Source organism: Gobio gobio, assembly GCF_949357685.1.
Source record: "Gobio gobio genome assembly, chromosome: 5".
NCBI lineage: Eukaryota > Metazoa > Chordata > Actinopteri > Cypriniformes > Gobionidae > Gobio > Gobio gobio.
The window spans coordinates 42,211,933-42,231,841 of NC_137101.1; the positions used below are offsets into that span (position 1 = coordinate 42,211,933).

General features: G+C 37.6%; 2 protein-coding genes across 2 annotated transcripts in view; one reads left to right on the forward strand and one right to left on the reverse strand.

Moving 5' to 3' along the window:
* LOC307126546 (uncharacterized protein) overlaps positions 1-19,909 on the forward strand; it is a gene marked incomplete at its 5' end in the record, with an annotated part of 1,586,879 nt that overhangs the window by 719,309 nt on the left and 847,661 nt on the right. The window lies entirely within an intron of this gene.
* LOC307126630 (uncharacterized protein) lies at positions 317-18,147 on the reverse strand. Its single transcript, XM_079817255.1, has 3 exons — positions 18,075-18,147; positions 14,679-14,826; positions 317-2,774 (listed from the first exon to the last, which is right to left on the reverse strand). The coding sequence occupies exons 2-3, from the start codon at positions 14,761-14,763 to the stop codon at positions 1,237-1,239; spliced, it is 1,623 nt and encodes a 540-aa protein (XP_079673381.1). The 5' UTR covers positions 14,764-14,826; positions 18,075-18,147; the 3' UTR covers positions 317-1,236.

A 19,909-nucleotide genomic window follows, 5' to 3' on the forward strand; every position in this document is an offset into this window, starting at 1 on the left:
GGGCAGAAACTACTTTCTTTAAAACTTAAAAGACGACAGGTTAATTAGAAATGGGCCTAAAATTAGATAACACCAGCACATCCAGATTTAGCTTTTTCAACATTCAACCCCTTGTAGTCACATGGACTATTTAACAATGTCTTTCCTACCTTTCTGGGCCTTGAAAATTAAAGTAACGTTGAAGTCTATGGAGGGTTCAGAGAGCTCTCGAATTTAATTAAAAATATCTTAATTTGTGTTCCAAAGATGAACAAAGGTCTTACGAGTTTTGAACGAAATGAGGGTGAGTAATTAATTACAGAATTTTTTTATTTTTGGGTGAATTAACCCTTTAAGGTTTTTCAAATGGTATATAATTTATGAATATTAATTGAATAATAGATATAAAAGAAACGATTGCACTTCGGCGGTACAGTGTGGGTTAAGGGACTCCTGGCTGCACATATTTACATATTAATCTAATGGCTCGTTTCCACTGAGTGGTACAGTACAGTACAGTACGATATGATTCGGGACGGTAAACCCTGATCCGGCTTGCGTTTCCACAGCCCTTACTTGATAGGCGTGGTGTAGTGATTGACATCATTCTCACGAGAAGAAAGCGACACAATAAACAACAATGGAGGTCATACAGCAGATCTTGTTCTTGCTTCTCAGCATGTGACTGTTTGTCAAAAGAAGAAGACAAGCTTTGTTTTAGCCAAGGCTGCATGGAAAAACACAGCTGAAAAAGCACATGCAAAAATTCTGTCAACCAATAAATGTTCTGCAGTGAGTCTAGCTCCACACTTTAGGTACTTCTGTGCTAGGTACCCCAAAGGAAGAGTGACAAAAAAGTGGTTCAGAACGGGATTTTGGTACCCTTAACAACTTCTGACTATCGAAACAGAAATAATTGCGCACTCAACTGCTCAAAGCAGCTTCACAGAGGTAAAGAAAAAAAGGGCAGACTCAACTATGGAAACTCTATGGACAATTTTTCAGTTAGAATCAGTTTAATGTTGATCCAATTCAGTTCAATACCAGTGTCAATGTTGTAAGATGAAAACTCATTCCAAACTGATGGGAATCATCATGTGGTACTCATGGTTTCCTTTTTGGTTGAAACATTTTCTCATGTGTCTGTTAAGGATTTTTTTTTTTTTGCCAAACTTATTCCACACTGAGGGCATGTGTAAGGGTTCTATTCGGTGTAAATTCTCATGTAGACTCTAAAGTTTCCATGTTGAGTAAAACTCAGTCAACACTGTTGGCAGATGGAAGGTTTTTATCTGGTGTGAATTCTCGTGTACCTGTTAAAGTTTCCTTTTTAAACAAAACTTCTTCCACACTTTTTTGGCAGGTGAAAGTTTTTTCTCCAGTGTGAACTTTCATGTGCCAGTTAAGGCTTCCTTTATGAGTGAAACTTTTTCCACACTGTTGGCATGTGAAAGGCTTCTCCCCAGTGTGGATTCTCATGTGGTAGTTAAGATGTCCTTTTCTGTTGAAACTTCTTCCACACTGTTGGCAGGTGAAGTGACTCTCTCCTTTGTGCATTCTCATATGGACTTTAAGTTTAACACGTTGAGCAAAACTCTCTCCACACTGTTGGCATGTGTAAGGGTTTTCTCCATTGTGAATTCTCATGTGGACTTTAAGGGGTACACATTGGGCAAAACTCTCTCCACACTGTTTGCATGTGTAAGGCTTCTCTCCAGTGTGAAGTCTCATGTGCCTGTTAAGGCTTCCTTTATGATTGAAACTTTGTCCACACTGTTGGCAGGAGAAGGGACACTTTCCAGTGTGAACTCTCATGTGAACTGTAAGGTTTCCATGTTGATGAAAACTTTTTCCGCACTGTTGGCAGGTGTAAGGCTTTTCTCCAGTGTGAATTCTTATGTGCCTGACAAGACTTATTTTACGAGTGAAACTTTTTTCACACTGTGGACAGGTAAAAGGGGTCTCTCCAGTGTGAATTTTCATGTGGACTTTAAGGTTTCCATGTTGAGCAAATCTCTTTCCACACTGAGGACATACGTAAGGGTTTTCTCCAGTGTGAATTCTCATGTGAATGTTAAGGTTTCCATGTTGAGTAAAACTCTCTCCGCACTGTTGGCATGTGAAAGGCTTTTCTCCAGTATGAATTCTCATGTGCCTGGTAAAGTTTCCTTTTAGAGTAAAACTTATTCCACACTGAGGGCATGTGTGAGGCTTTTCTCCAGTGTGAATTCTTATGTGCCTGTCAAGACTTATTTTACGAGTGAAACTTTTTCCACAGTGTTGGCAGGTGAAAGGGGTCTCCCCAGTGTGAATTCTCATGTGGACTTTAAGGTTTCCATGTTGAGCAAATCTCTTCCCACACTGAGGACATGTATAAGGGTTCTCTCCAGTGTGCAATCTCATGTGAACTTTAAGGTTTCCATGTTGAGCAAAACTGTCTCCACACTGTTGACATGTGTAAGGCTTCTCTCCAGTGTGAATTCTCATGTGCCTGTTAAAGTTTCCTTTTTGAGTGAAACTTTTTCCACACTGTTGGCAGATGTAAGGCTTCTCTCCAGCGTGAACTCTCTTGTGGACTTTAAGGTTTCCTTGTTGATTGAAACTCTTCCCAAACCGAAAGCAAGTGAAATAACTTCTAGTTCCTGTCTTTTTAGCTTTTTTTCGTGTGAAAGTCTTTTCAGTCTGTGAACAACTAAACGATTTTTCTCCGGTTATGAAATCATGAAGATTCTCACAATGATCTTTCTCTTCAATTTCATTGATTACTTCTTTCTCCTCTTTCAATGATATTAGGTCTGAGGTGGAAAAACAAACAAATAAATGTTAACCCCAGTTTAGTGGCACAATACAACAGACATCAAAACATTTGATATGCAATGCATCAAAACCAACATGTATGCTAGATCCTATACCAGAGGTGCCCAAACCTGGAAAGTCAGAAGTTCTCAACTCTACAGAAAAGGGTGTTTCAAGGGCCAGAGTTAAGCTCCAACCCTAATCAAACACACCTGTACATGCTAATAAAGGTCTTCTGTACTATTAGAAAACTAAAGGCATTTGAGTTTTTTCAAGGTTGGAACTAAACTCTGCAGAAAATGGGACCTTTAGGGCCAGAGTTAACCCTCTAGGCGCCACGGTCGAGTTTACTCGACAAGATGCGGCACTGAATAAAACGGCCGATTTTGGCAAATAGTGTGTCAAATTGATGTCATGCTTCTATACAAAATCTTCGAGCAAGAGCACATTCAATCAGTGCAAACAAAAGCGGAGCTAGTGTGCGAGTGAGCCATTTTATCAGAGCAATATTGTCAACGTCAGCGAGTATTTGCATTAGATAATTATTATTATTATTTTCTAAAGGCATCAATAAAGCTTACCCGCAATGAAGTGTTGGGTCTTCTATTCGCGGACCCTGGGGCCATCCTTAAAAATATTCTTGTTTGCCGTAACCCGACCGACCCTGTCAATTTAGGACCGACTCCAATTTTAAAAAAAAATTTGCTTTTAGTCCGACCGACTTGCCGGTTGTAAATTTGGGTTAAGACAGATCAATTTCTATTTTTTACTCTTCAAACAACTAATACAAAAGAAATAAAATAATATTAATTATATTTGAGTAAGTATTGTAAATATATAAATTGCCTAGGCCTACATACAAACGAAGGTTACGTTCCTTCTTTTAAATAAAAACCTGTGGCGTCATTTATGTTTACACTATTGGTTAACGGATGTCACACTGCGAGTTCGCTTCGTCTCATACTCTCATTCACTGTCAGAGTCAATGGTTCACGCTTGGTAATGATGGCTGCGGCTGCAGTAAATAAAATGTCCGCGGTCACCGTTCAAAGTCATACGGGTTCGGGCACCATAATACATCTAAAAAAATCATTAAAACAGCTCGACACCGCTTTAACTTGGCACGAAGTTCTGGAAAAGAGAATGCTCTTCAAGTATGACTACAGCTGTGGTTCTATGTTGACTGTAGAAGGCAAGTATCTGTCCATTTAGGTTATGTGCACTCCGCCATGTAGTAATATTCCATAGGTGGGTTTCATTACAGATTTGCGCAAAACTTTTGCGATATTTTCTAAAGGTCGATAAAAAAATATTGCGAAATGACAGCGTTTCCATTTACTGTTGTTATGCGATTAAAACATTTTTTTCCTCTCGTGATAAATAATTCCAAAAATCATGCTACATGTGGTTAGGTTTATGTAGCCTATATCCCAGCCACCGCACGCCATTATTTTGAATGGTAAGAGACGTGCGTGTTATCCAAGCACTGATGGCAACGAAAGCACCTTATACTTGAGCGGCACATATGAGGTGTTATGATAAATTGTGGCATTTTATATTCTGTTGTTTTTTGAGTTTAATAAAGAACTCTTCTTCTGTCCGAACATATCATCATCTGTAAAGAATGATCCACTTTTACATATGCCCGGTGTGACGCATTGCCACATACAGAGACGAGTGAAAAATTTGAATTTGCATGGTGGTAACTCAAAGTTTTTTTTTACCACTTCATTATTTTGGCTCGGAATTTCGTTTGTTGGAAATATAAACTGAATTTAGAAATGCTTTTGAAATGAAAAACTTTGTGTTTAATAAACAAAATATATTTTTGAAATGAAGACAGCGTTTGGAGTGGAGTGCACAATAATTCGTTCCCTGAGTAAATAATTGCCCAATGTCAGTAGGGACGGGCATTTTTGTCAATTTCTCATTTCGATCATCGATAGGTCTCAAAAACGAGTACTCGAGTACTCGGGGGCGGGGCATGTGCAGGGGGCGGAGCATGTCCGTCATTGAGATAATGAAAATACTGTTATGAAAATGATTGTTGACAAATACAAACGTGACATGAAAACAGGTATAAGAAAACATGAACATATAAAACAAAAAATAACTGCTAGATTATGATGCATAAATGTCTTTGAAAAAGAAACATCTTTATAAAATGACCATCTCAAATAACTAAGTCAGTAATATCGAGCATTGCCTTTGAGCTGAAACTGTGAAATAACACCACCCTGCAGAGCTTGCTAGCTGGTTAATAAACTCAACCAAACGTACCCTATAACAATGTTAATATGAAGATTATTATGAACCTATTACGACATAAATCAACACAAAAGGACGTGAATGCGCACGTGAACTTCAGCGTGCTAGATTTTACAGGCGAAGGGTTTAAACGGAACATTTTGAATGCGCTCTTCCCTTAACAACGCTAATACACGGACAACGAAAGCACACAGAAACAACATTTTATTAAAATCGTGTTCTCATTATAATGCTTTGACAGATTGACTCTGCACATCATGCACTTCATTTTATTATTCATGATCGAAGCGTTTACAGACATCACTGCGCGTTTTCGAACTCATAACGAAAAACAACTTTAAATAAACTAGGTCTACTGTTAAAAAATACGAGAACAGTATAGCACTGCTGCATTACTAATATAAATGATTCTGAGAAAGAAATAGCCTATCTAAAAAGAATATGACTGTCTCTAAACCATCATGTCGAGCATGAAATATGCGTTTGAGCTGAAACTGAAGAGAATGAACAACACCGGTATAACGGCAGCGCTTTGCTAGCTTATTAAGCTCAACCAAACGCTTCTTATATTAGATTAATCAGATAGACAACATAAAAGTAATCTTACAACGTGCATCTGCAGAAAAGGACACGAATGCGCACATGAACTTCACGCAGTCTGAGTGTTCTCGCTAGTTTCTCTATGGATCAGCTGATACACGGGGAACTAAGCACAGATCATTTACAGCATTCTATTTCCATCGTGTTCTCATTATAATGCTATGTAGGCTATGACAGATTGGCGCTGCACATCTTGCACTAAACATTTAATGATCACAGTGATTCCAGACATCACTGCAGTGCACGCCTCAGTTTCACTTTATTTCGCCGCGGTCAGGAGGCGTGCTGTATAACGCTAACCAATCAGACCTCCGGTACCGCGCAAAACGACACAATAACCAATAAAAAAGAGACAAATATTTTTTTTTAAAGTCAGGGCGATCATCGTTCTCATGATCGATGATCTCTGTCACGTTCGAGTACTCGATTACTCGACCACTGTTGCCCATCCCTAAATGTCAGTGGTGGGAACAATGTTTTCCGGGTTCGGAGTGTTCATGGCGAAGTTAGCAGGCGTGTTAGTCTTGTGGGGAACGAGGCGGGAGATTTTTACCACGCTAGCCATGAAGCTTTGTCTTCTGACCGTGTGCCTCTCCGCAATCGCGGCGACAGTATTGTGGTGGAGACTTTGTCTAATGCCACTGAGTATGTTAGACGAGGTCGAAGTATTCATAGGACAGTTAGGGGGCAACGTGGAGGCAGGGTGGGGAGTCGCAATGACAATGACAGTAGTCCGAGCTGTGCACACTCGGCGCGCACGCGATGCAGATCTGGCCGCGCTGCACGTAGCAAGAGCAGAGGCGGTGTGACACGGGGCAGAGGGGCTATTAAGCATAGTCTATATATGTGCCCCATACATGGAATCAGAGTGCGTACTGTATGTAGTAAATGGAAAATCTCTACAGCAAAAGGCCAGCCGCTACATGCATTCGGTTTGTTTCTACCATTTATTAGTAATGATTTACAGTTTGTTTACTATTTACTATTTACCTGAGCATTCAGTATTGTGCAATATAGCATACAAAAGGTGAGGGACATTTTGGGGGGAAGAAGTGCTGCATTTTATCATTTAAACGTGACTTTTCATGAAGATTCTATAATCCAAGATGGCCACCACCATATGACGACATAATATGCTAATTAGATGGGAAAATGTAATCCCTACATAAACTTTGGGTCATCCTTAATATTTCTCTAATTTACAGAAAGTCTCTATCTTTTATCACTTTTAAGATATAGCCTTTTGAAATTAAAATGTCAAAATCGAACGTTTTAGGAAAAAACCTCTGGCGCCTAAAGGGTTAAGAACTGCTGCTCTGCACAATATTGCTCTTAACTTTCTTTAAGTCATGCCCCAAAAACCTTTAAGCTGGCAGTTAAAAACCTTTATTTAAAAAGCAGAAAGAAGATAGAAGATCAAGTTAATTATAGACTGATCTCAATTAGGGATGCTAACGGAAATTGTCAATAATAACTTATCGATGGTAGATTAAGTAAGGTAATAATTAGTGTGACTAGTTTTGGAGTGTGGCACGACTCAATGTGATTCAGACTTTAAAAGTGTAATAAAATAGAAATAATTCAAAGTCCTTGAATATGGAAAGCAATAGAAATTTAGTTACCAAGTCAAGTTTAATTATATTTCATCATATATCAGGCTTTTGGACACGAGCAGGACAGAGCACCTTGTCTCATATCTCATAAAATGTTCTCCCAGTATTCCAAAGCAAATTAAACTGTTTCTAAACGGTCAGAAAAGTAAAAAGCAATTTTCTGCACAAGCAAGACATTTATGTCCTGTCCCGTATTCCACTATGAGAAATGTGGTCACCCTAGTTGAGGGGAAAGCAAAACTGAATTACAGGTGCTTGTGAAATGATATACTATTGAGCCCCGCACATGACAAATAATATAGATCCACGGCGAGATGTAACATTTGCCTGCTAACCAATTATTTATATTGTAAACAAAGTATTGTACATCACTGTTGTGCAAAAATGTGTGTTGCCATACCACAATAACATTATTTTTATAAAGCATAAAGAAACAGAACAGTGAATTAAATTCTAGGTCTAATTCTTGTTGGGAAATAATCATTTTGGGACTATTTCCAAGTAATATATGCATAAATTTGCGTTAAATATATAGACTGGTCCTACCAGACTCTTGTACATTTCATTTGTACAGAGACTGGCCGTCATTTTACTTTAAATACGTTAAAAACGTACAAATGTGTTTTAAAATACAAAGCAACAACAATCAGCACAATTATACCATTTTACAGCACATTCAGCAGTTTCTGTGACAGGAGATAAAACTATATAGCTAACAATAACCTCTGTTTTAACAATGTTTGCATTTAAGTCAAATGATCTATGGCATCATGAAGCTTCGAAGCGTTATGAATCAGTGAGTCGATTCAGCAGTTTGGATCGCCAAATTTCAGCAGTTTGGCGATTTGACACGCGATCCGAATCATGATTCGACTCACTGATTCATAACGCTTCGAAGCTTCATGATGCCGTGTTTTGAAATCGTCATCACTATATAAGCCGTTATTTAGGTTTTTTTTGCGCACAAAAACTATTCTCGTCACTCCATAAAGTTATTGTAGAACCACTGTAGTGAGATGGACTTTGAAACGACGTCTTTAGTACCTTTTAAGGGTCTTGAGAGTGAACCGTGCATTTTGCCAATGGAGGCCTTTCAGAGCCATCAGATTTCAACTAAATATCTTCATTTGTGTTCTGAAGATGAACGGAGGTCTTATGGGTGTCGAACGACATGAGGGTAAGTAATCAATGACAGAATTTTCATTTTTGGGTGAACTAACCCTTTAAGTATTAGGTTATGTGATGAGCGGGGAAACTGCTGCGTTTCTGCTGTTCCGTCAGCGCCCTCTGCTGTCAAAGAGTGAATGTGCACTTCAGCACCCTTCTGCCATGTGCTCAGCTCATACACTCAGGTCTATTTACATCATTGCGCATTCCTCTTGGTCTATTTTTACATCATTGCGCGTTCCTCTTTAATGTGTTGTTCCTTTTAAACGGTTGATGGGTAAAGTATTCTTAAAATTCATTCAAACAATCGGAATAATTCGTAATAAATAATTATTCACGGTATTTTGAAGTGCCCACGATAACAATATTGAGCATGTTCATTATTGCGGTATATCGTATTACCGTTTACCGGCACATGTATATTCTCATCATTTACTCACCCTCATGCCCTCCTAAACCCGTACAAATTTTGTTCATCTTCAGAAAACAATTAAGATATTTTTTAATGAAATCTAAACTTCAAAAGGTTCATACAAAAGATTGTAAAACTAATCCATATGAATCAAGCGGTTTAGTCTCAATTTTCTGAGGAGGCACAATTGCTTTATATGACGAACATACTAAATTTAGGCTTTTATTCGCATACAAAAATTGATCAGCGAACATAAACAGAAGCTCAACCTTACATGTTTGACGCACAAGAACAAATCTTATTGGTTCTTGCAGAAGCTCAAACGTTCTGTGTAACACGCTAGAATGAACCTCATTGGTTCTCACGGAAGCTTTAACATGCTCAAACATGCTGCGTAAAACACACAAGAATGAAGCTCAAACGTGTTGCATAAAACACATGAGAATGAACCTCATTGGTTATCATGGAAGCTTAAACGTGCTGCGTAAAATGAGAATGAACCTCATTGGTTATCATGGAAGCTCAAACGTGCTGCGTAAAATGAGAATGAACCTCATTGGTTATCACGGAAGCTCAAACGTGTTGCGTAAAATGAGAATGAACCTCATTGGTTATCATGGAAGCTCAAACGTGCTGCGTAAAATGAGGATGAACCTCATTGGTCCTCGCTGAAGCCTGCAAAATTCCCTTTATAAAACCCAGGAAGATTGTGCATACATAAACATCCACCCTGTCTCCTCCACAACATATATGGAGTTTGCAGCGCCTAGTTTTACAATATCCTTATCTGCATATCCTTTCCATATGCATATTCCCATCCATGTTATATCATATTTAACGGTACAAGACATTAGGAAAATATGACTATGCATGCCATTTGTACAGTCACATTACATTGCTAAAAATCATTCAGTATCCTTGTCTTGTTTTAGAATAAATCAAAATTGTATAAAATACTGTTCAGAGAAAGTTTTCAGAGAATTATTCTCATTCTTTTCTGCTGGCCAAATAGTATTTTTTAAATACATCAAAATACTTTATTTAAATCAAATGTATACAATTTAAAAATATATATATATATGTTTACGTGTTTTTAATGCCAACAGATAAGCCTTATTTTTGCAGTGTAAATAATGGTCTAACAGTCACTGACAAAACATTTTAAAAATAAAATGTGCATATCTTTGATTTTTTTCTTCAAATACAATGGTATTTTTCATAACATTTGGAAGACCGTGAAACTGGTTATTAGGCTACTATCTGTCTGTTCACAACACCAACAGCACACCTGCATGCAGCAGAGGATACAGGACTGTGTCATCGGACTTATAGTCTCGCATAGCCAGTGCCCAATTGCATAAAACACCTTAAATTAATTAAAATGGATTAAAAACTGCTTCCAGCAGTCTCCTCCATCCTGGATGAGAAGCGAAACAGCCTGACAGCCGAGAGAGCAGAAAGGCTTGTTTTCCTTAGCTACAGGGTTGCCAATTGCCCAATTGCTACTCAAAACTAGCCCAAAACAAGCCCAATCACGTTTCAGGGGGGTTCTCCGGTAAAATTTGCGTTGGGGGGTAAAATGTTTTTTTTTTTTTTGGCGGGGTTGCCTGCTAAAATTCGCATTCCCTGGGCTAAATATCACATAATTGGGATCGCTTCAACCCGCAGACATGAAAAACAGCCCACGACAACAGTGTTGTCTGCAACAGTGTTGAAGTAGCCCAATTCCACGGAAAACCGCGGACTTGGCAACACTGCTTAGCAAGAACCTACCATTGATGCTGAAGCCTGAGCTAGTGAAGCTTGAGAAATCTGACTGAGCAGGTCACTGACACTGAGTGGTATGTGATACTGGCCTCAATCAAGACAGCAAAAGATTAAAATGTGAGTCTTTTATTGAATAGGCATACATCCAAGGGCCTACTTGACAAGTGAATAAGTACCTACCTCTGTTTGAATATTTGTTTTCTTTAACCCTCTAGTGAAGTTATTGGTTTATTCAGCTGATTGTATTTGATGTTTTAACCCCCTCGAGCCGGCGGTCGTTTTTTTATCATCCAGGCAAGTGTTATACATCATTATAATCTGTTAAGTTTCTATATTTTTGTGTACAGTCACAATAAAAACAAAATGTTTTGCTTTTTGCAAAATAAAGAAAACAAACAAAAGACGTTCATTCAGATAGTCTTCAGAAAAGGAACTCTAGCTTAGTGAGTACTTGTCTCACAAACATGAAACATATGTCTAAAGAAACGCTGAAATATCAGGTTTTAAACAATGTAAACCAAATCAAAAAGAAATATTCTGTGTTTATGTAATCTGTTCGAAAAGCGATAGATGTCAGTCACCCGCGAGCCACTTCATTATTCGCTAATGCGCATACTATGGAGATTCAAATACTGACGATCCAGAGTCGACGCACACACATCAACTCATACAAACACATCTAGTGAAGCTCTGTAACGTTACTTCAGCTACATTGTTTTGAGATGCGTTTGAGCAATAATCCTGGATTTATTTTCCTCATGAAAAGCTGTTCATTTCTAAGAGCAAAGGCCTCCGCCGCTGATTGTAAGGTCAGTTTTTTCTGTTAGCATCTGAGAATATTAAATGCAAAAAGACAAGATATGAATCCTGTTGCAACATTAAATGTCATACACGCAAGACTGTTTAGACATGATTTATTTGGCTTGTTTTGGACAGATTATAACGTGTTTATTGTAAAAGAGCCTAGTGTCACATCAATAAGGCTTTTTTTCGCAAATGTCTGCTCACATGCTATAAATATAGTACCAGTCAAATGTATTTTGCTTCATATTGATGTTTAAATATTATAGCCTAATGGTATTTTTTTAATTTAAAGGGGTGGTAAAACACATTCTTTTGAAGGCTTGATTGTGTTTGTGGGGTGCACTGTAACATGTGTTCATGCTTCGTTTTAAAAAAATTGCCTTATTTTTCATATATTTGACCTTTATTCTACACTGCTCTGTCCCTCCTTGTAAAACGGTCTGATGCTTTCCGGGTTGTATGAAGCCAGTCCCTCAAAAATACGCGATGGGCTCAGATTGGTTAGCTGGCCCAGTGTGTTGTGATTCGCTAACCGCCTAGTGCACGTTTGTCGGAAACGTCACGCCCCTTACCTTTACCGGTAGACTGTGCTTTGGCAGTAACATTATTAGAAACAATGTTTTCAATAAAACCATACCAATCTGAGCCCGAATCAGACCCAGAACATTTTAGTGAAGATGATCGAGCAGAACCTGTTCAGTCCTCAAGAGTAAAGACTGCGGATCTATAATGATCGCTACTGAATGGCACTGTTACTTTTGTATTTTTAGAACGATTATAGCCAAATATCTGTCGCAAGAACTAACCCAAAACGAACACTAAACACTAGCTTTACTAGTAAGTTAGCCAAATCACACACAGAACCATGTTTAGCAAGCCTGTAGATAAACAATAAATAAAACGGATAACGTTAAGTATGAATGAGCATTTAACAGACTGGTTTGCAGAACAGCGTTGTCATCTGTTTACTTCCTTGCTACAACCTATTACAGGAAAACACATCGATGAAAAATAAATCAGACTTACAGGTTGTGGCCCGTAAACAGCTTCTGTTTGTAAATCCAGCTTTCAGGACAAGCCGTTGTGTGATTCCTGAATTGAACTCGCGAACATTGTGGAAGTTTTCCTCCGTGAAATGTGCAGCGCGCGTCGTGCATCCACGCACTGGCAGTGTTTTTTTCACGCAGCTGACGTTGTGCAAATCCGGCATTGAACTCGCGAACATTGTGGAAGTTTTCCTTCGTGAGATGTGCTGCAGGGAGCCCCGCGCGCGCCTGTTCCCCGCTGACTCATACACACACGTGCATATAACATGCTGTATGTTAAACGCTCTGCAACACACCCCCGTCCCTATGAAGGCTGAACAGAGCAAGTACCCCAGACCTGCAATCCGGATGAAAATAACAGCGTTTCCTCGGCATCGCGGCAACAACACTCCAGCCTAACTGTACCACAACAGCGCCGCGATACAAAATGGCCTCACCCCCCTTATTTAATATTCTCGGAGGAGGGGTTTATGTAAATATTGAGCCTGGTGATGTCACCAACCCTGGAGGAATGTCTGTAGTCGCCTACTGGCCATTTGCTGTAGTTCTTAGAAACTGATTTCTTTAAAAGCAAATATCTCCCTTTGCTTTAAACTTTGAACGTTGTAACTTTGCAGATGTTGTTTATGCTCAAGCAGCAACATTACACGCTAGCTAAAGTTAGAATAGTGAAATCGTGGTTTACCACCCCTTTAATATTTCAAAGTTTGTCAGAAATGATTCTGAAGTTTTGTTTTGTAGAAAGCGATTTTAAAGTTTTGTTTTGTAGAAAGTGAATTGCTTTCTTTAAAGTGCAGGCTATTATGTTCTTTTGTCCTCTCAGGTTATACTAATCATTATTCATTAGCTATCAAGCCTCCTCGCATACTGGCTTTGTGAAGAAAAACTGTCTTACAAATTTTAAATCAGTGTATTGTTTTATGTGAATGAGTAGGATCAATGATTCTCACATCAGTTTGAAGCAAAAACTCTAGGCAAATACACCCATTAGTCAAAAGTCTTGTGAACACATATCTATTGTGTGTTTTGAGGCCTTAATTCTTAAGATGATATGCATAAACATTTTTCTCTCAAAAATACAAAAATGTACATACATGTTGCTTAGATATTATGGTAGCCCAGTTTGTGCTGAATACAGTGTAATTACACTTTTGCCATTAATGTGTTTATAAGCAACTGAAAAAAAAAACACACAAATGTAAGAGCATAGCAAAATTCCTATTTTGCAAAGAGAGCTGACTCCTGTCCTGTTTATTTTGAATGTCTACAAAGCTTGTTTTTTCTGAGTTTCAGATCCTTTATTTTTTTATTGTACTGTACATTGGATTTTAAATATCTATTTGTACGGACTAAATTATTACAAAGAGATTTTTTTCTGTTTATTTTTTCATGTTGTTTAACAAAGCTTGTGACGCTGTTGGTTTATTCAGCTGCTTTTGTATTTGATGTTAAATTTCATTTTTACTGCACTAAACCATTACAAAGACAGCTGGTTCCTGTTTATTTTGAATGTGTACTGAGCTAAGAAGTTTCAGCTCCTTTGTTTATTGTACTGTACACTGGATTTTGTTTTAACAAAATTATTAGAGTTTTTGTTTGTTTTGTTTTTTTACATGTTTTAAAAGGCTTGTGAAGCTGTTGATTTATTCTGCTGCTTTTGTATTGGATGTTAATTTTTTTTGTATTCAGTAAACCATTACAAAGACCTAATGTACGGACTCCTGTTTATTTTGAATGTGTACCAAGCTAGTGAAGCTATTGGTTTACTTGCAGTTGTTGCACAATTTGCTATTTTATAAAATAATTCACTACATTTGTCTGTTTCTTTGTTTTACAAAGTTAAGATAGTAATGTTTAAGTCAAGCCTGCCTAATGCCTTTCACAAAAGAATGATCCAAGTCTCTTCCACACAGTAAGGCATACAGCCAATACTGAATCCCTGATATCGGTAGCAAAAAAATGCTGATCGTAGCATTCCTAGTGCCGCATCAGACATTAAGCCAGCGGACCGTAGGTGTGACGTCTGAGGCTGAGACTATCAGACTTATAGAAACCGGCCAATAGACCTTTCGATCACTGACAGTCTTACTGTCTCTGTTGTTATGCCCTCTGCTTAGACGAAGTAAGTGCGCATCATTGATCATTATTCATTAAAAAATATGCAATGATTCTGCTATTTAGAACACTATCTAAATGACTGAGTTCAGCTTTGAGAATGAAACCAACCTGTTTGTTCCTCAGTATCTTCTTGTTTCACTCTGAATGTTTCTTCAATCTTCATGTCTTCACTCTCTTCTTTAATAAACGCCATCTCTATTACAGTGTGTCACATGGACCTCAGTCGCTTCACCTGGAGTTTTTCTGTGTGTTTGTCCTGTTTAAGATGAGAATAATTAACAGAAAGAAAAAATTAATCCACACTACATCTCTGAGTGTCTCAATCAGCTCTAGTTCAGTAGTTCAGTCAGTGGTAAGAGAGTTAAGCCGGGGACACACTTAACGACACTTCCTGTTCACACCGGAATGATTATCACGTGCGTTTAACGCCTCGTAACTAAACAAAGGGCGGCAATGTGAGTGTGCACACCGATGCACAAAATGGCAGGCGTAAAAGAGTAATTTTTTTAAAAATTTGGTTTGAACTTAAAAACCGCGTTTAAAACTGGCCGACCAATGAGATTGGCACTTTTGGTCATGTGCCTGGAGCTGCTGAAGTTACAGTAAAACACGACTTGGTGGCGCTCAAGCACAAAGCAGTCTTTTCGAGCACACATTGATACAACGAAGAGAAAGTAAGTAGACAAAGAAGATGAGCTGGTAATGCTGCTTGCCAGTTAGCAAAAAGTGTGTGAATGGTTTTGGCAAGCACGTAAATACTGTCTCTCTTCTTCTTCTGTGTGACAAGTAGGTGTCAGAAGCGTAAAGTGGCGCAGCACCACTCTGTGTACTGGGCGCACCATCTACTGAATTTGCATGTTCACCTGGTGCATCGCCAGTGAAAATCGCTTGGGTGTGAACACAAAGATGTGTTGAAAACGCCTCGAAAAACGCTGGCGATATTCGTCCCGGTGTGCACAGGCCTTAAGGCCGATTATGAATGTAATTTGATACGACTGATCATGCCCAAATGCGCCGAGTCACACCCAGTTGTATTCAGTCGGTCTTTACAATTGGTGTTTAAAATCATGCAGTGTGCTGTGTCTAAAGATTCTAGTCTTAGAATTGAAGAGCCAGCTGTTGCCAGTCGTCCTCACAAAGATTTTATTAAACATGTTCAACATTTGCGACTGGCACCGGTGATTATGCTGAGGAGATGCGTTCCCTGTCAAACATCATTCTTGTAATTTTATCAAACACAATATTTCTGATGTTTCTTTTGTTATTATTCATAAGTGATTTGTCTGATTTTAAAAATAGCATTAAAGAAACACGCCACTATTTTTGAAAATAAGCTCATTTTCCAACTCCCCTAGAGTTAAACAGTTGAGTTTTACCGTTTTAATGATATTACGCAGCGCCTGAAAATAGTCCCCAGCAAGCAGGCTGTCATGTTGGTTATGTTGATGGAAGTTAGCCTATTTTCAGGAGCTGTGTAATATCATTGCGCCACTGCATCCATGGTACGCCAGCAAAGCTCCACGATTATTACGCAGGAATGAGAGTATAGGTCCTAGCCATATCGGTCTAGAAAACTGCAACTTTTCATTTTCCGTCGGTCTTAGTACACGATGTAACTACAGAAGAGTCAAGTTTTAAATAGGAAAAATATCAAAACTTTGGTCATTAAAAAAAAAAAATAGATGCTAACGGTCTAATCAGATTCAATGATCTATGCTAAAAGTGCTACCGCCAGATCCGGAGATCGGCTGAATGGATTCGAAAATGGTAAAACTCAACTGTTTAACTCTAGGGGAGTTGGAAAATGAGCCCATTTTCAAAAATAGTGGCGTGTTGCTTTAAGGGCGTTTTTACACTGGCAGTTTAGTTCGGAACGGGTGACGGTTCGCATGAAAAATTGGTAATGTGAAAGAGGTCATGCAGACCTGGGAGCGCACCAGGGTACCGAACCCAAGACTACCTGGAGAAGGTGGTCTGAGTTTGGTTGCACTCGAACTGTGCCGCAATTTGAGATGAGGTAATCATGCCTGTTTGTGATGACATAAGATGCACCAGGGTTCAATAGAATCAAGTTGACCAACACTGCAGAGGGCGTCGGGAACAAACGTGCATAAACTCGAGTCGGACCGCAGCAAACGTGCCCAGTATAAAAATTCTTCTAATAAAAGTTAAACAGAATTTTTTTTTATGGTAGGCTATATAACACCACTTGTTTCAGAATAGTAATGTTAATGTTTGATAATGTTAATTTAAATTGTCTAACAAATTAAAAAAATAAGAATTAAAAATCACGAACATGACTATTTGAGGAAATACAGTCTTGAATATCTCTGCAGCTCTTCTGTCAAATGAAGTCATGCTTTCAAAGTTTCCAGTGTCAATCCCGTTAAATGGTTTTGGGAGCGTTTTAGCACTTACTGTAGACTGATTAAAATGAAAATAAAAATAACATTTTGAATGACTTCTGTTTCAGAATAAATAAAGCAGTATTTTATTTCGTTCTAACCAGAAACTGGTAACTCTGGAAACAACGTTCGTTCGTTTTCTTAGAACAAACCAATTCGTTTTTAATTCCTGATTTGTGAATAACAGTCTAGATTATTGCGTGATTTATAGGTTTAAAAATATAGTGTATGTTGTAATTAATGATTCAGGAAAAGCATAATGAAATGCATCTGCTCAGACAATAACAGCAAAAAGAAAATTTTAAAGGTCTTATGATTTTGTTTAATGTTTCATTAAAAAAACTGTTTTTGGCAGGATTTTCCTTGTTTTTTTTCCTGCACAAATTGCACTGCAAATAAGTGGCGGCTGTCTGTTGACATCCATGTTTATTTCGATACAAGATCTCGCCCAGTTGAGTTCAGCAGAATGTCACGTCGTGACTCACTTGTCGTTAAGTGTGTTGTGGACTGACTCAGTCGTAAATGTTTGTGCTCTTCTCTCAAAGACTAAAATCTGCTCCAGTCGAAGGAAACAGTCTATAAGTGTCTTAGTATGTTTCAGCTAGCTGTCAAGCGTGTCCCCAGCATTAATGGACTTAAAGATTTACAAAATTAAAAAAAAAAAACGAAATTAGCTATACCAATTAATAAAATAATACAATTTGTATTGAAAACTCCTATTTAGGTATGATTTATATTTATATTCTAATGATTTGTAGATCACATTTAATACTGCACTTTCATAAAAACATTTGCTAGTGGTTTGATTAAGTTGTCATTACACACGTTTGTGTTTCTATTGCATTTATTTCCGTTTTGAACAGCAGATCTTGTCATCTTGACTCGAATTTAAAAAGCTCAGTTTCCCTCATCAGTTACTTGTCAGTGGACGAAAAGGAGACAAGAAGACGCACCTTTTGTGTTATTCGTGTGTGGGTGTACTTTAAATAAATGTTAGATAAGCATTAATATGTTACATTCAATAATAAACAATTGTAAGACTTTAAAGTTGACTGAACGCTTTCAATCGGGTTTAACACTAAATGCTTTAAACACAAACCTTTCTTCAGCCGAATCACAACAGATGAACGAGCGCGGTGCAGCCTCATGACGTCACACAACCACACCATAATAAAAGTCTTGCTCACACGCTGCTGTGTCCAAAATCACAAAAGTGCATATAAATATACATAGAACCATATAAAAAAATAATAAAAGAAATGCCAGATAATCAGAGTTGAATGTACTGGTGAAAAACATATTTGAATTGTCCATTGATGTGCTTAAAATATTAGGAAAGTAATTATTAGAGTGAGATCTTGTCTAAAAGGAAAAACTGTGATGTTTGGTTGAAGAAACCATTTTATACCGAATATAAATTAGATTAAAATGCAAATAGTGACAAATGTGATTAAAAACATGTTAAAAAGAAGTTCATGAAGCAGAGTGGACAAATAAAGTTTGAGTCTAAAAATACCTGAAAATAGGTATAAAATGTCAAAAAAATTATGCTCGTTCAAGATTATCATATCTTTATAATCTTTCAACAATTATTGATATTATTTGTCACTTTCTCAATTTTGAAGCCATAAACTGATAGATGATGATAGCCAATAGAAAAAAGCTTGTTTGAAGGTTGAAGCTAAACTCTGCTACGTACACTCTCGAACATCATATATTCGTTTATATGTTTATTACACTTCAAATGTCTTGGGTTTTATACAATAGTTTTAGTACTATATTACAAAACAAGGTCCTACTTTAGGTGTGTTTAATTAATAAATATTAATGTTATAGAGAGTTAGGTACAATGTACTTATTGTTTATGTAGCATTCTGCTGTTATTCATAAATACCAGTAGTAACGTTGTACAAAGAAGATTTTGTCATTTTGGAAATAGTCACAAGTGTCCCAATGTGTAGTGAGTCAGGGTCCTTACCAGTACTCGAATTTATGTACACAATATACTATTCTCACAATCTAGGGAGCTGATTGAGATGCACCCAAAAATTAATATTTCTACATATGTAGTTACAAATCTAGCAATAACAATATAACGTTTTTATACAACTCTATTATCTTACTGTTTACTGTTATAACACTTTCAGAAACACTCTAACAAAAATACTGTTCTCACAAAATTATATTCAATTTTATTTTTTAAATTGCTCAATTATTCTACATCGCAAGAGCTTTCCTTCTCCACTAGACAAAACTGAAATATGTCCTAAAAAATATGTAGCTCACTTCTTACTATACTATACTTTGACAAAACTATACTATACTATGAATTATTATAAATCAAAACTAATTAAAAAAATATATATAAACACAAAACAAAAATACCTACAAGTTAATCAATTGACTCAAAATGATATTGCAAATCTTCTGAAGCTAGACAATATTATATTAAAATCATTAATTAAATCGTCAACAGAGATTTTATTGGGTCAAAAATGGTCTTCAGTGGTGGCGAACAAACTGGGTCATCCACACAGCCCATACTGACAATAAATCAAAAATAATTGCATCATTTGAAACTTAGCAAACTGGCAGTAATAATAATTAATAATTGATTACATTTATATAGTGCTTTTTTAGGCACTCAAAGCGCTTTACATAGAAGGGGGGAATCTCCTCATCATCCACCAATATGCAGCATCCACCTGGATGATGCGACAGCAGCCATATTGCGCCAGTACGCCCACCACACACCAGCTGATTGGTGGAGAGGAGACTGAGGGATGATACCAATCGTATATATATATGGGGATGATTAGGAGGCCATGATGGACAGGGGCCAATGGGCGAATTTGGCCAGGATGCCGGGGTTACACCCCTACTCTTTATCGAAGGACATCCTGGGATTTTTAATGACCACACAGAGTCAGGACC

Excerpts from the sequence above, each read along its gene's own strand:
- LOC307126630 (XM_079817255.1), bottom strand. The coding sequence starts at position 14,763 with ATGGCGTTTATTAAAGAAGAGAGTGAAGACATGAAGATTGAAGAAACA. Across the intron at positions 2,775-14,678 it reads AGATACTGAGGAACAAACAG|ACCTAATATCATTGAAAGAG; the intron begins GTTGGTTTCATT and ends TTTCCACCTCAG.